The 17,500-nt window shown below is 44.7% G+C and overlaps 1 protein-coding gene across 2 annotated transcripts in view; it reads right to left on the reverse strand.

Moving 5' to 3' along the window:
- tle2b (TLE family member 2, transcriptional corepressor b) overlaps nucleotides 1–17,500 on the reverse strand; it is a 61,012-nt gene that overhangs the window by 13,236 nt on the left and 30,276 nt on the right. The window contains exons 3-7 of one of the 2 annotated variants that reach the window (XM_083647461.1): nucleotides 12,072–12,146; nucleotides 9,862–10,039; nucleotides 8,649–8,665; nucleotides 4,546–4,686; nucleotides 704–757 (exon numbers count right to left, since the gene is read on the reverse strand). In XM_083647461.1, the coding sequence (XP_083503587.1) occupies nucleotides 704–757; nucleotides 4,546–4,686; nucleotides 8,649–8,665; nucleotides 9,862–10,039; nucleotides 12,072–12,146 (465 nt within the window). Of the gene's footprint in view, nucleotides 1–703; nucleotides 758–4,545; nucleotides 4,687–8,648; nucleotides 8,666–9,861; nucleotides 10,043–12,071; nucleotides 12,147–17,500 lie in introns of both variants that reach the window. The other variant, XM_083647460.1, reaches the window with a different exon arrangement.

Raw genomic sequence — 17,500 nt, forward strand, 5'->3', positions numbered from 1 at the left:
CTAACTGTGAAGGGCTCAGAAGAAAGCAGAGACACTGTAATAGAGATGGGTTGGTACGACTTCCATACATATTACATTTAAGATGGATTCCTGTGAAGAGAGAAGAAATGATGCTCTCGGATGCAGAGGCGAATGTGGAAGATCAGAGATATTTTCTTATGAAGATATACGACTTTTACGTGAAGACAAAGCAGCAATGGGTGACTAGACTGTGTGTGTTTCCCTATCTACTTTCTGTGGGACTCTTGAACACAAAGCAGTAATATGTTGTATGTTGTATAAGTGATCCAAGCCTTTCCATACACTATGTTGAGTCATAGTGGGTGACTAGCATTCTCCAAAATAAGACTGACATGTCATAAGAAGCTAGTCAGTAAGTAGTGGTAGTTGGTACCTCAGAACAGTATGTTCTGTTCATATTTTGACTAACCTTCTACATACTACTGGCAGACTTGGCTGCATATCATTTAAAATTACTTACTATTTAACTTTAGAACTACTACAAGAGCTAATTTTCTGACTTTTAAGATCAAACTAGTCAACCTCCTATCACTCTACAACATAACGTGTGCTAAAGTGTTAGCATGGAGCATGGAACAAATCATCTTTGACGGATACATGAATATTTTTGGTGTCTATATTTTCATTACTTAACAGCTAGGTTGACCAATCTCCCAAAAACGTATAGATATATACGACTCACCTCATTGGAGACGTCCACTACCAGGTTGTCTTCACTCTTGTCTCCGTCACTGTCCTGGGGAACAAAGAGGACAGAATCAGAGAACAAATTATATAATTTCTGGATAGTCAATATCATTCACCCGGACACACACATGGCATTAATAAAAAGGAGACACACACACACACACACACACACACACACACACACACACACACACACACACACACACACACACAGATCAATATACCAATATCACTGACTGCTCTTTGCTGTCTGTCAGTGGGCCATACAACATCTAACAGAGATATCTCACACACTCACACATCACCTCCATAAATGCATGGACACAAACACAATCTCTCTCTCTCTCTCACACACACACACACACACACACACACACACACACACACACACACACACACACACACACACACCATGGCTCTCTTTCTCTCCCCGTCTAGCCATAACACTGCTCTTCGCTCTCTCTCTCTCTCTCTCTCTCTATCTAGGGTGAGAGCGATGGCACTTAGTCACCATGGCAACAGTGCTTTGATGGCCTGATATTCCTATTGACATCAGTGTGGAGTGACATCAGTACCTAATTATACAGAGCCCGTAACAGGGCCATGTCTACAGCCTATTCCTATAATAAGAATATAGAAACAGCGAGATGGAGAGGAGAGAGAGTGAGAGTGAAATAGAAACAGAAAAGGAGAAAAAGCGTAGAGAGGGGACGAAAGGAGGTGAAAAGAAGCGGCTGGCGACTGCACATGTATCAGAGGAAGCATGTGCTAGTCTACAACTCTGATAAAGAGACAGGGAGAGAGAGACAGACAGACTGATAAAGACAGAGGGAGAGAGACAGACTGATAAAGAGACAGGGAGAGAGAGACAGACAGACTGATAAAGACAGAGGGAGAGATACAGACTGATAAAGAGACAGGGAGAGAGAGAGAGAGAGACTGATAAAGAGACAGGGAGAGAGAGACAGACTGATAAAGACAGAGGGAGCGAGAGACAGACAGACTGATAAAGACAGAGGGAGAGATACAGACTGATAAAGAGACAGGGGGAGAGAGACAGACAGACTGATAAAGACAGAGGGAGAGATACAGACTGATAAAGAGACAGGGAGAGAGAGACAGACAGACTGATAAAGACAGAGGGAGAGATACAGACTGATAAAGAGACAGGGAGAGAGAGACAGACAGACTGATAAAGACAGAGGGAGAGATACAGTCTGATAAAGAGACAGGGAGAGAGAGACAGACTGATAAAGACAGAGGGAGAGAGAGACTGTCACCTGACACACGTTTCATTCCTGACAACAGACCATCTTTGTTCTTTTGATTGCTGCTATAGCCTTTATGACAACATATCATTTGTTTGTCTTGTAGTTTGTTTCTTGCTATCCTTTCTCTTTTATTGCTGCTATAGCCTATATGACAACAGATCATTTGTCTTGTAGTTTCTTTGCTATTCAAAGTTTGTTATTTGATGTTGCTATGTCTGACAACAGATCATTCATTTGTCTTGTAGTATGTTTGATATAGTAAGTTTTCTAATTAATGTTTAGCTCTTCATGTCTAAACGCTTGCTTTGGCAATATGTACAGTGTTACGTCATGCCAATAAAGCCAATTGAATTGAATTGAATTGAATTGAATTGACTGATAAAGACAGAGGGAGAGAGAGAGACAGACTGATAAAGACAGAGGAGAGAGACTGATAAAGACAGAGGGAGAGAGAGACAGACTGATAAAGACAGGGGGAGAGAGAGACTGATAAAGAGAAAGGGAGAGAGACTGATAAAGACAGAGGGAGAGAGAGACAGACTGATAAAGACAGAGGGAGAGAGAGACAGACTGATAACGACAGAGGGAGATGATAACGACAGAGGGAGAGAGAGACAGACTGATAGAGAGAGGGAGAGAGAGACAGACTGATAAAGAGACAGGGAGAGAGAGACAGACTGATAAAGAGACAGGGAGAGAGAGATACTGAAGGAGAGCGAGCAGCAGACAGAGAGAAATGAGAGCTGTGATATGACTCGACAGAGAGACAGATAATATAAAGACAGAGGGAGAGAGACTGATAAAGACAGAGAGAGAGAGAGAGACTGATAAAGACAGAGGGAGAGAGAGAGACTGATAAAGACAGAGGGAGAGAGAGAGACTGATAAAGACAGAGAGAGAGAGAGAGACTGATAAAGACAGAGGGAGAGAGAGAGACTGATAGAGAGACAGACAGATAATATAAAGACAGAGGGAGAGAGAGAGACTGATAAAGACAGAGGGAGAGAGAGATAGACAGATAATATAAAGACAGAGGGAGAGAGAGAGACTGATAAAGACAGAGGGAGAGAGAGAGAGACAGATAATATAAAGACAGAGGGAGAGAGAGAGACTGATAAAGACAGAGGGAGAGAGAGAGAGAGAGAGAGACATATACCGGTAATATAAAGACAGAGGGAGAGAGACTGATAAAGACAGAGGGAGAGAGAGAGAGACTGATAAAGACAGAGGGAGAGAGAGAGACTGATAAAGACAGAGAGAGAGAGAGAGACTGATAAAGACAGAGGGAGAGAGAGAGACTGATAAAGACAGAGGGAGAGAGAGAGACTGATAAAGACAGAGAGAGAGAGAGAGAGAGACATATAATATAAAGACAGAGGGAGAGAGACTGATAAAGACAGAGGGAGAGAGAGAGAGACATATAATATAAAGACAGAGGGAGAGAGACTGATAAAGACAGAGGGAGACAGAGAGAGACTGATAAAGACAGAGGGAGAGAGAGAGACTGATAAAGACAGAGAGAGAGAGAGAGACTGATAAAGACAGAGGGAGAGAGAGAGACTGATAAAGACAGAGGGAGAGAGAGAGACTGATAAAGACAGAGAGAGAGAGACAGATAATATAAAGACAGAGGGAGAGAGAGAGACTGATAAAGACAGAGAGAGAGAGACAGATAATATAAAGACAGACAAAGAGAGAGAGGAAAAACAGAGAGAAAAGTGGAGTGAAGATTGGGAGCGTTGCTGTAGAGTTGAGGTGGAGGCCTCAGGCCGCCTCCCACAGACAGACTCACGCTGTCAATCAATCCTCCAGCCTGCAAACACACAGCGGCTAATTCATTACTGCTATCTGCCTCGGCCGTCTCTCCGCCATTACATCCCCTCTGGCTCCCTGCTCTTCTTCCCCATTGGACCCATCCAAACCAAACACGTCTCCCATTGGCCGGGAGCCCACCTGTGATGTCATGGGTGATGTCATACATACGCACACAGGCTCAGACACGCCGCGATGCTCTCTGGATATACATAATGGCTTTCTGTGCACTACTGTATGTAATTATGATGCACATTTGCACACCATGTAAATGTCCTTCAGTTTCCCACATCAGATAGTTTTAGAATGGTCGCAACATGTCGATTTCTATATTCTAAAAATGTGGCGTTTACACATGCTGTGTAACAACTGTATGTAAATCCATAATGTAAAGTACTCAGTATCCATACTCCTTCCCAGACAGTCTGCATAATGTTGACTTGGTGGCTGCATAATTTCATGTTTATAACCTCAACTGTTCATATTAAACAAATATATGTTTAGATTCTATTTTTCCCGGTTGTATCCTATTACTTTTGCTGCTGCAATTACTCGATTACTCAATCATGAAAATTATATCTTCATCCTTCATTTCATTTCCACGGTCTCATCTTCCAAGGACAAGGACAGCAATGCAGTTAAACATACACAGACACACACAGAGACACAGAGACACACAGACAGACAGACAGACAGACACACACACGTACATAGAGACACAGAGACACACAGACAGACAGACACACACACGTACATAGGAGTGGGGTGGGAGGGGCTCCTTGTCGTCACAGCGCCTCCTCTTGGCCTCGGCTCCTCCCTGCGAGCAGGAGTAGCCTCCTGACGGGCCCTGCCGCTCCTCGGCCGGCTGGCTGTCTGTCGACGACACCGACTTACTCTGGAGGGGGAGAGACGCACACAGATACACATATCAAGTTATCAACACACACACACATACACACACAGACAGACAGACAGACAGACAGACAGACATAAACAAACACACAATTAAGACATCTTGTTACACACTCAGCACATTACACACATAAAACAACACACGCAATCACACATAATTACGCCAAAGAAGATAGCAGATGTAAGCACAGGTCTTGACGTGAAGCAGAACATTGGAAAGACACACACACACACACACACACACACACACACACACACACACACACACATACACGAGACTGCAGACACAAGCTGTGGTAAAGACACGAAAAAGCACATTTGATAGAAACACAAAGATAAACCCACATAAAATATGAACACACACACAATAACATGTCACACACAGTGTCGCGCGCGCGCACACACACTCTCTCTCTCTCACTCACACACACACACACACACACACACACACACACACACACACACACACACACACAGAGGAAAGAAAGCGGACGTAAGCAGACGTTAAGACACATAGCAGCACGCTGGACAGCCCATAAAGCTAATGAGCGCCTGTCCCCTGACACACCAGGCTTCATGTAAAATATGGCTCTCATTATTGGCCAATAAAGCTGTGCAGGCATGTTTACTACACTCACACAAGCCCCTCACAGCACTGTGCTGACTTGTGTTGTGCTGTGCTGTGTGTTGTGTTGTGTGTTGTGTTGTGCTGTGTTGTTTGCTGTGTTGTGTTGTGCTGTGTGTTGTGTTGTGTTGTGCTGTGCTGTGTTGTGCTGTGTTGTGTTGTGTTGTGTGTTGTGTTGTGTTGTGTTGTGTGTTGTGTTGTGCTGTGTTGTGTGCTGTGTTGTGTTGTGTTGTGTGTTGTGTTGTGCTGTGTTGTGTTGTGTGTTGTGTTGTGTTGTGTTGTGTGTTGTGTTGTGCTGTGTTGTGTGCTGTGTTGTGTTGTGCTGTGTGTTGTGTTGTGTTGTGCTGTGTTGTGCTGTGTGTTGTGTTGTGCTGTGTGTTGTGCTGTGTGTTGTGCTGTGCTGTGTTGTGCTGTGTTGTGTTGTGTGTTATGTTGTGCTGTGTGTTGTGTTGTGTTGTGCTGTGCTGTGTTGTGTGTTGTGTTGCGTTGTGTTGTGTTGTGCTGTGCTGTGTGTTGTGTGCTGTGCTGTGCTGTGTGTTGTGTTGTGTATTGTGCTGGGGGTTCAGTAAAGGACCCTAAAAAGTCACAGCGTTGAAATTTTGCTTTTTTCTTTACGTGATGTTGACTGATGTGTGTGTGTGTACAGTATGTATGTTTCTTTTCTTTTCTTTTCTTTATCTATTGGTCTCCAAACAGATCATGTCCAGCAGCTGCATATACTGTAGCTCAACTCAAGTCCCTGTTTGGTCCAAAATAGAGCTAGATGAGCCAACTACATACATCCTGATACAGGGCCGAACGGGCCATCAGTCAACATCACATCATGTGTTTTCTTTAATTTGGTGGAAGCATTTTTCAATCCAAGGTGAAACGACACAGAGATGATGGTTTATAGTGGGACTTTCCCTGCACGCCCCATTCACGTCAATAGAACTGACCACAAAGTCTGGCCACGATGCTAAATTTGAACGCTGTGACGTGAGTAATGTCTTATCCTTCTTCTTTTTTTTTTTAGGGTCCTTGGGTTCAGTGAGGACCAATCGTCCTCCTCTGTCCCCAGGCCCTGCGGGGGGGGGGGGGGGGGGGGGAGGAGAACAGTAAGGTTTAACACAGCGGCAAGTCAGACAGGAAGGAGCCCACGGGCGCGACAGGAAGCAGCGCTGGACAGAGGAGAGGAGAAACCGCACAATGGACCTCAGTGCGGCTCAACAAACTTCTCTCTCTTCTTTCTTCTCCTCCCTTCTCTTCACTTCCTCTCGCTGTCCCTTTCTTCCCCCTCCACTTAAAATTCCAAGATGTCTCACTGGCGCGGGGCCTTTCTGACAAATGGCGATTGATATGCATCTCTCTCCTCCGCTCCCTCGCGCCGTAACGCTCGGCTAAGTTCGGCACGAACCTCTGCTCATGAGAGAAGTCTTTTCCTGCAGGCTTGACAATCAGCATTGTGTTTAGCAATGAAACGATGCTAAGGGTTTCAGTGCGGATAGCGAGGGGGAGGGAAAGTCAAGTCTATAGCAGTCTTAAATCATTTTAATTTGGCAATAAGAGTCAAGACAAAGACTCACCGGGATTTCTTTCTTTTATTTTTTTACAACCTTCCTTCCCTCCCTATTTTTCTTGTCCCCCCCCCCCATCCCCTTTGATCCCCCCCCCCCCCCCTCAATCTCACTCTCCATCTCCCCCGCCCCCCCCCCCCCCTCCTCTCTCTCTGTTATCAACAGTTATGCTGATGAAGGCCAGCTGTCTGTTGCAGCCAATCCAGCTATAGGGAATGTTGACTTTCACAGAGCAGGGCGGTCTGCAGCCAGAGAGAAAAGGACCGGCCATAGACTGCCACTGAATTCAAATCAGCTCATTTGCATGACATCAATTCCCCAGGCATGGAACTGACTTCTCACGACAGTAAAACAAAAGGTCAGATTGTTTATATACACTTCCTGTTTCACTGCACATGGTGCGCTCTCAGTCCAGTTTGAGGAGTCTGAAGACCCTTCAGTTATCCATCCTCTCACCCCTCACATGTCATTAAACGAGAGTGCCATTGGGTCTGGGTAGTGTGGAGGTAAAAGCACTCGTCTACCACCGCCGAGACCCGGGTTCAATTCCCGGCAGCGGTACTTCCGGCTTGGTCAGATGTTCCTACAGACACAACTGGCCGTGTCTGCGGGTGGCAAGCTGGTGGGGTGTGTGTCCTGGTATTATATTATATCATATTATATTATATTATATCATATTATATTATATTATATCATATTATATTGTATTATATTATATTGTATTTGACCAATCTGTCAACTCCTTGTTTTGTCAGGAAAGAAGAGGAGATAACATTTGAATCTTTCCTCTGTGTTGTCACTGTGCAGGGTGGCACGTCCCTCGTAAACACTGATAAGTGCTTTCCAAACAGATGCTGTAGATAGGTTGATTGTGAAAGTGTGTAGGGATGATTTTCTAGAGGTCAGGGAACAATCTTCTTCTGTGGAAATGACAATGCTACCTTAATAAAAAGCATCTCTGATGTAAAGACCTAAACAAACATCGATGGGGCTAGAAACTCATGGACTGTTCATTCTGCACAGTATACTTTTCAGTCTTCTAGTACCGTCATTTCAATAAGAGCACAGATCACATCTCCTATAGCAATGACTTTTATGCAAATCCACAATGATAACGCAGATGGACACAATCGTATGAAATGAATCTCAGTGGTCGAATCTGTTAATATTGGGAGTTCCTTTGCATGAAAAGCTTGGGAATTTATGCTCTAGTATTATAACATATATTTTCACGCAAAATTATTGTTGTTGTTTACATACTAATTTGACTATTATGGGTCTACTATTCCGTTTACTGGGTTTGCATCTTTTCACACGTGTAATTCTTTCACGTGCGTTTGCATAAACGGTCATTTCCTCTGGATAAGAGCTCACATGTTAGTGTGATGTCATTTCCTGTGTGATGTAATTTCCTCTGGATGAAGAGCTCACATGTGAGTGTGATGTCATTTCCTGTGTGATGTCATTTCCTCTGGATAAGAGATCACATGGTGGTGCCTATGCGGGAAACCTTGAGGAGCTCAAGGTTGATAGCACTGAGCAGCTATTGTGCTGGTGTAGAGTTGTGCTACTTCTGGCTGTGCTCCAGCAATACACAGCCTTTTTTAGAGGCCACTTTACAGTGCTTCTCCATTTCCCTCAGTTTATCACTGTCACACACACACTCACACACACACACACACACACACACACACACACACACACACACACACACACACACACACACACACACACACACACACACACACACACAGAGTTGCTTACCCTGCTGGGTGCTCCCTCTGGGACGGGGCAGAGAAAGGGGAGAAGAGAGAACAGAGCGGAGGTAGAGAGAGAGGGATGGAGAGAGAGAAGGGAGGGGAAAGAGAGAAAGTTTGACGTCAGTCCTGATAATAATAACAACAGTCCCCCAGCCAGCCAAGGTCAAGCTGCACTACCACTGCTCCCCTCTAATAAAGACACAGACCTGCTATTGTGCATGATTACACGATCCCCTCTCCTCTCCTCTCCCTCTCTCCCTCCCTCTCTCTCTCTCTCTCTCCCTCCCTCTCTCTCTCTCTCTCTCTCTGTTCCCCAACCAGACAGAGTTCTCTGTCTTCCACTGTTGCCTCTTTCAACATTCATCTTTCTTTTCATTCATTCTGTCTCGCTCATGTAAGGGCTGAAACACACACAGCCACGCGTGCGCACGCCACACACACACACACACACACACACACGCACGCACGCACACGCACACGCACACGCACACACACACACACACACACACACACACACACACACACAGACGTTAAACTATGAACACGTCGATATATAATGTATGAGTGCATTGATCTCTCTCTCTCTCTCTCTCCCCCCTTTTTTTTACTCTGACTCGTCCCTTATTTCTCTCTGGCTCTGGCTTTCTCCTGATTGGCCGGCCTCTCTTGGCCCGGTGCCTGCCAGAGAGAGCACAGATAAGATATTCTATCGGGGTGAATGGGAGTTCATTGGGAGAAATAGTTTCTCTTTGCGTTTACACAATGGCCATGAATACGTCTGTCCATATTAGGATAGCGATCTAAACAACGGAGGTTCAAATTCAGTCCAAAAGGTGACTTTCTGAACAGATGACAGTATGGAGAGGATTCAGGACTTTCACATCAGTAGTCCCTGACACAAGTGATGTAGTATTGCCTTGTTGGTGCGTGCATTTTCAATGATTTGGGGAGTCAGAAATGATTTTGCACAGTAATTCATTTGATTTAGGATAACCTGTAAAGAAATATACTGCCGTATAAAATTGCCATTGATACGGTATGTGACAATTTATAGTTTAGGTTTTCACATTTCTTACAATAATACAATTTTGACTTGTTTTTATTCATTTGATACTGCTCAATAGAAAGATAAGCTTGATTTGTACCGTGATATGTTTTTAGCGGAGAAATAACATTTTCGCACTAAATCCAAGGTTTTCAATCGACGCCCTCTTTACCTCGGAGATGTTCGGGGTCCAGGTGGTTGCGTTCGTCCTTGGAGACGAGGTGGGCCGAGACCCCCAGGGCCCCGGTCAGCGCCAGGAGCCCCGAGCCGCCCGCGCCCAGGGCCAGGCCCGACGGGTGGGGTGTCAGGGGGATGCCGGGGGCGTGGTGAGAGAGGTGCTGGAGCTGCTGCTGCTGTGGCCACAGGGACGGGAGGGAGTGGGGAGGAATGGGGGGAGGAGGGGGGTGTTAGACAAGGGGGTGGGTGATTAGTAAAGAGAGAAGGACATGGTGTCCAGCGGTAGATTGCCTGCCTACGAGGGTCGCAGGTTCGAGCCCCCGTGTTACCTCCGGCTTGGTTTGGTGTCCATACGGGCATAATTGGCCGTGTCTCAGGGTGGGAAGCCGGATTAAGGGTATGTGTCCTGGTCGCTGCACTAGTGGCTCCGCGGGTGGAGATTTTTTCAAAACGGAGCTTTTTGAAGATGCTGACATGATAACCTCAACGTGCGCATGGCAATTGCTTTGTAGTGAGCATGTAGGAACCTATGAGCCTACTACCTTACGTGTAATTAATACTGTTACGTTTGATTATGTGTTTATAAGTCAGCCTTGCTGTATTTCTCTTAACTGTACTCTTCTGCTTGAAACCGGCGATGCACCTCGCTTATGACGCACACAAAAACAAACGTGCCGAAAAGAAGCAGAGCGCTCAGTTTGTTGGCAGGCCACCAAAGCAGTGCTGACTCTCTCTCTAGCTACCCGCTCAAGTTGAACTATTTTCCACTCGTTACGCAGCAGGGGTGAGCGTGGAATCCGCACCCTGATAGAAGAGATGCAGGCGTTTCAATCGTTTTTGCGTGAGAGATTTTCAAAAACACCGTTGGTGTAGAGAGGATTGTTTTTGAAAAGGGAGGGGGGAAAAAAACCATTTTCAAACAAATGCCGTCCGTGTGGAGCAGGCCTCAGAGAGTCAAAGATAAGAGATGCCACACACAAAAGAGAAGGAGAGAGTGAGGACGGGGGCCAAAGGGAGAGGACGGCCAGGATCAAAGATGACAAAAGACGAGAAAACCGGTAAAGAAAACGTGTCGGACAGAGAAAGAGAGAGAGGAGGATGAGAGAGAGAGAGAGAGAGAGAGAGAGAGAGAGAGAGAGAGAGAGGGAGAGAGAGAGAGAGAATGAGTGGAGAGCAGAGGAGCAGAGACAGATAAAGAGAGGCTATTTTCCTGAGGGGAGCATTATGATGTGTTTCGCTGTGTTGTTTTGTCGAGCTGGCACGCTTGACACACACACACACACACACACACACACATGCGTGCATACACACACACACACACACACACACACACACACACACACACGCGTGCATACACACACACACACACACACACACACACACACACACACACACACACATGTCGGAGACAGCAGTGTTTGTAGTACTGGAGGAACAAAAGGCTTTAAGTAGACAGTAATGTGATCAGTGCTCTGACAAGCTCTGGAAAGCCCCCTCCACTACATCACTCACAGCCATCATCCTGTGTGTGTGTGTGTGTGTGTGCGTGTGTGTGTGTGTGTGTGTGTGTGTGTGTGTGTGATATGTCGTCTGGAGGAAAATTAAATATCAGCACCTGCCCAAAATTAACATTTCCGCCGATATGAAATGATGCTTTAATGATCTTAGTTTGTTGATGTTACATAAATAAAAATATGGTACGATTTACATAAGCTAAGTTGAAGTAGATTTCTTACTTTGCCCAGTGAATGTGTACATTTTGAAAAGCACTGTATTTATGTCTGCATCTGCGACACGATAAGAGTAGGCATGATAAAGTGTTACTTCCACTACAGGAGAGAAGGATTTTCTCAGATTTTATTATTATTATCATTTTTGTGTGTGCACATATATTGGTATCAGCAATCGGCAAAAGAGTTGGAAAATATTAGCATATCAGATATTAACGAAAAAAATCCAATATCATGCATCCCTAGTTTACATGCAGGCATTTGTGTGTGTATAATGCTGCCTGCTGTAGCTGTGCATTGATTCCATTATTTTAGTGAGCATGTGTGTGTGTGTGTGTGTGTGTGTGTGTGTGTGTGTGTGTGTGTGTGTGTGTGTGTGTGTGTGTGTGTGTGTGTGTGTGTGTCTGTGTGTGTGTGTGTGTGTGCGTGTGTGTGTGTGCATGCGTGTTGCCTATGGCGACGGGAGGTGACTCACCCCGATGATGGCATTGAGTTCTGCCATGGTCACCTGCTTGGCCCTCTCCACTGCTTGGACCACCTGTTGCTGGTGCTACACACACACACACACACACACACACACACACACACACACACACACACACACACACACACACACACACACACACACACACACACACACACTTGACATTGTTATCAATACACATTATGTGAGCATACTGTGTTGTAGCATGTACAGTGGGTAACCACACAGCAGCAACCCTCTGTGCCATATATGAAGAAAGCGTTGGGAAAGATGTTACAACAGCAGCGTGCCGAAATGACCACACACACTGTTTGTACAGCGAGTATAAATATACATTCCTGGATTGAGCAACCATGCATTCACACAACGCAAACATTGCAAACATAAAGCATGCGCACGCACACACGCACGCGCACATACACACACACACACACACACACACACACACACACACACACACACACACACACACACACACACACACACACACACAGCACAGACATGGGCTACAGAGATGTGCACACTTGTGCACAAACACCAAAACACACAAATAAAGGCAGTTCTGTGTGTACACCAAGTCCCAATGTAATCAGTCACACAAATGCAAACATGCATGTGTACGCATCCCAGTGCAAACACACACACAGGCACGCACACGCAGTCACGCACGCACACACACACAGACACAGGCACGCACACACAGATGCATGCACACACCATCGACATACATAAAGATCTCAGTCGCACACAGATGCACAGACGCACACACACACATGCACACAGGCGCATGCACACACACACACACACACACACACACACACACACACACACACACACACACACGCACGCACACAATTGACACATTCAATATTGATCAAACTGACAGAACTGCAGTGACCTTCTTGTCTCTAGGGACGCACACTCATCACTCACACACACACACACACACACACACACACAGGCAACAAAATGAATGTATCCACAGACTTGTACTCCAATCTACACGCTCTTGTACATCACAGTAAACGCACACACACACACACACACACGCACGCACGCACGCACGCACGCACGCACACACACACACACACACACACACACACACACACACACACACACACACACACACACACACACAGGAATAAAGGGAGCACACAAAGGTTTCGCTCTCATTCAGTGTGATCTTTGTCTTCAGACCCACACTCAGAAACAGAAACAGAAAGAAAAAGTTCCATTCAATAACTTTCTCCTTTGACTCATTTGGGGTCTATTCAGCAGATATAGATTGAATTACTAATTGGAAGAGATGCAAGTACTTTTTTTTTAGGTTGATTGATCTTGTCTGCCACAATGAAATCCAATGAATTGCTCCCAAAGTTCAAAAAAGAAAGAAAAGAAAAGAAAAAAGAAAACTAGAAATACCGCATTGCGGTTGTATGCCTCCACCAACAAGTCAAGTTGCAGTCTACATCCATGTCTGTCCAGGTCCAGACTCATACAAGCACAAATACTGCAAAGTCCAGTGGTGTGGCCATTCAGGCCATGTCCACACGGAGCCGGAAGCGATCTTTTCTTTTTTCGTTTCAGAAAAGTTTTCCATAAACATGGAATCGTTTCAAGAAATGTGTGTATCCACATGAAACCACTGAATACCACTGAAACCGCTGTAGAATAACAGAGAATAAGACAATCTCGTCAATAATGGCATACAACCTCTAGGGGCGCACAGTCTATAATGTGTATCTCACTGTAGCGAGCAGCTTAAACCATTGGCTTTGCGGGGAGGTTTGCCATGTCGATGAATAAAATGATTAAACCTATACAGGCAAATGCAGAGCTGTTCAGCAGGGCTGATGGTCTCCCTCTAGCCTACAATATAGAACGTTAACTATCGGTGACGTTCCTGATATCATCCACTTCCATGATCTTTAGACATGTTGCAAACACATCCCAGCGTATTGGCCGCTCCTGCACATCACAGCACAGGCTAAATGATGCAACATAAATATACATTATATAAAATCATGGCATAAATGTGTTTTTATTGAAAAAGTCGGTTAAGTCTTGTTGGAGTGGACACGAGCGGACGAGCGGAGATCACAGTGCAACCGCGTGTTCCTCAAACCTCTCACTTCCCTATTCACGTTGTATTTACGAGGGCTATATATAGGGCAAGCCGGGGTATGTCGGTTACACTCAGGGTTTACATTTCATTTCATTTCATTTTGTCCAATATTAAAATATTCCAGAATTGCATGTTGTATATAAAATAAATATAATTTCTATCTAACACGTTAAGCCTGATTTTGTTTGTGTTATTGTAAAAATGTAGCCGCCGCTAAGCCTTCTGGGAAATATCCGATGAAGGGAGGGGAGGGGTGGATGGGAAGAGTCAGCTGTGGAGCCCTGAGGATGCTGTTCTCCATGTCCACTTGTTGCTGACGGTGGTAATAGAGGAGCATTATATTTTGCTGCAAAATCCCCAACAGGCTCAGTAGCTGCTTATAGCACGAACGCTACTGCCATGATTGTTATTGTTGCTGGTGGAGAGAGGTGGGGCTATGGCGTCATCGGTTCAGGAAAGATGCGTATGGGTTGTAAACACGGAAATGCAAGGGTGGCGTCTTCAGATTTAATCACTCTGGGACCCGTTTTGAAAAATTAGCATATACTCCCAGAACGTATAGTCCCAGAACGCGGTTCCATCTGGACGAAACGTCTATATGACAAAAAACTTTAGCGGATACACCTAAACTCGTCTCCGTGTGGACATGGCCTCAGCCTTATTGCACTTTAGGCAATGTTTGGGGGTACCTCAACAACACAGCTAATCATTTTCAACATGGAAAATGGTCCTACCCCTTAACCCAAAACCACCCACATCCCCCCAGCTAGTACCCCTACCCACCCCTTGAACCCGGACACTCTACGACCTTCATATCCCTAGCTATGGACCCCTTTCCCCTAGCCCCACCACCTTCCCTCACCACGCCTCCCACCACCCACCACCCACATCCCCCTACCCACCGCTTGAACTCCAACCTTCCTATCCCTGGCTATATCCCCTTTCCCCTAGCCCCGCCTCCTTCCTTGATGGAACAGAGAGACGTGAGGTCACAGTGACCTTGAACTTTGACCACCAAAGTCTAATCAATTTATGCTGGAGTCCAAGCGGACATTTGAGCCAATTTTTTTTGAGAAATTCCCTCAAGGCGTTCCTGAGATATCACGTTAACGAACATGGAACGGGTGGTTGGGAGGTCATAGTGACCTTGAACTTTGAGCAGCAAAATCTAATCAGTTCATCCTTGAGTCCAAGTGGACGTCTGAGCCAAATTTGAAGAAATTCCGTCAAGGCGTTCCTGAGATATTGCGTTAACAAGCATCGGATCGACGTACGTACGGACGGACCTGACGGACAACCCGAAAACATAACGCCTCCAGCCACGGCTATCGCCGGCGGAGGCATAGAAAAAGACCTCTAATAGTGAACCCCTGGCAGACCAAAGCAAACGCTCAGACTGAGAGAACTGTAATGAATCATTGAGACAGAACTTATTGTTAGATCTCGAGCGATTGTAAATGTGTCCAAGTAAACCAGGCCACCCTTTTCAACTTTATAAGTGGGTTGTTTTCTGGACAAGGTGATCATTTCTTTATATACATAATTGATGTATTTTGAGGCCACAATTGACCCCCGTCGAGAGCACAGGGTGGTATTGTGTGTGTGTGAGATACTGTAAAAAAAATTTTTTTAAGTTTTGTTGTGGTGATGCTTTTAAATGTCCATGTTATTCTCTTCTTCTATTCTTTTATTTTCCTGTCAACCATTTTATGTGAAGCACTTTGAATTGCCTCTGTGTATGAAATGTGCTATACAAATCAACTTGACTTGACTTGACTGTAGACCTCGTTCCCTTGTTTAGATTTATTTGAGTTCCCAATATACAAATCATTCCCTCACTGTGGTTAATGTGTGTCCTCGCTGACATTATTATTATGTGCATGCAATTTCATAGTTTGTGCGAAACAAATTCATTAACACGTGCCCACAATGGGGCTTGTGCTCCGTTTAGCTTATCCGGCAAGTTTCACACTGATTTCACCCACTTGCCATAATTGGTTGGAATTTATTTGATTGCAGTGATTTATTTAGTGTAATTAGCCGGATATTGTGTTGAGTGAAGATATACAGTATTTTAGTTGAATGAGCCGTTTGATGAGGTATCGATAGATTCATCGGTTGATTTGTTTTTACTTAAGGTCAAAAAACATGGGATGAGTTATCGAGGCATTTTCTACTGACAGTGCTTGTTATAGACTGCCAAAGTCACACCCTCTTCCGGTTTAGGCATAGAAACCAAGGGATTTCATCCACCATTCATTTTTCCATAGACTTTTCGTAAATAATGCGTAAAATGCTTATAAAAATAGTTTTACTTGGTCAAACCAAGCGATTCACTTTTTTTTTGCTTTGACCAAGTAAAACTATTTTTTATAAGCATTTTATAAAATGTCTATGGAAAAATAAATGGCGGATGAAATCCCTTGGTTCGTGTGCCTAACTCCTCTGCCTAACTGCCTATAGGGTGTGACTTTGGCATTATTGTTGGGAAGAAACAAGTGACAAGGATACTGACAGCTAATGGGCTGTGCTGTTATCAACCTGCAGACTGGAGATGTTACAGATTTTAGAAAGAGTTTGTATCATTCAACACTGTTATCAGCCTGCAGACTGGAGATGTTACAGACTTTAGAAAGAGTTTGTATCAGTCAACACTGTTATCAGCCTGCAGACTGGAGATGTTACAGACTTTAGAAAGAGTTTGTATCAGTCAACACTGTTATCAGCATGCAGACTGGAGATGTTACAGACTTTAGAAAGAGTTTGTATCAGTCAACACTGTTATCAGCATGCAGACTGGAGATGTTACAGACTTTAGAAAGAGTTTGTAGACTGTTATCAGCCTGCAGACTGGAGATGTTACAGACTTTAGAAAGAGTTTGTATCAGTCAACACTGTTATCAGCCTGCAGACTGGAGATGTTACAGACTTTAGAAAGAGTTTGTATCATTCAACACTGTTATCAGCCTGCAGACTGGAGATGTTATAGACTTTAGAAAGAGTTTGTATCAGTCAACACTGTTATCAGCATGCAGACTGGAGATGTTACAGACTTTAGAAAGAGTTTGTATCAGTCAACACTGTTATCAGCATGCAGACTGGAGATGTTACAGACTTTAGAAAGAGTTTGTATCAGTCAACACTGTTATCAGCATGCAGACTGGAGATGTTACAGACTTTAGAAAGAGTTTGTATCAGTCAACACTCTTATCAGCCTGCAGACTGGAGATGTTTCAGACTTTAGAAAGAGTTTGTATCAGTCAACACTGTTATCAGTATGCAGACTGGAGATGTT

The sequence above is a fragment of the Poromitra crassiceps genome (assembly GCF_964638095.1).
Source record: "Poromitra crassiceps genome assembly, chromosome: 12".
Lineage (NCBI taxonomy): Eukaryota > Metazoa > Chordata > Actinopteri > Beryciformes > Melamphaidae > Poromitra > Poromitra crassiceps.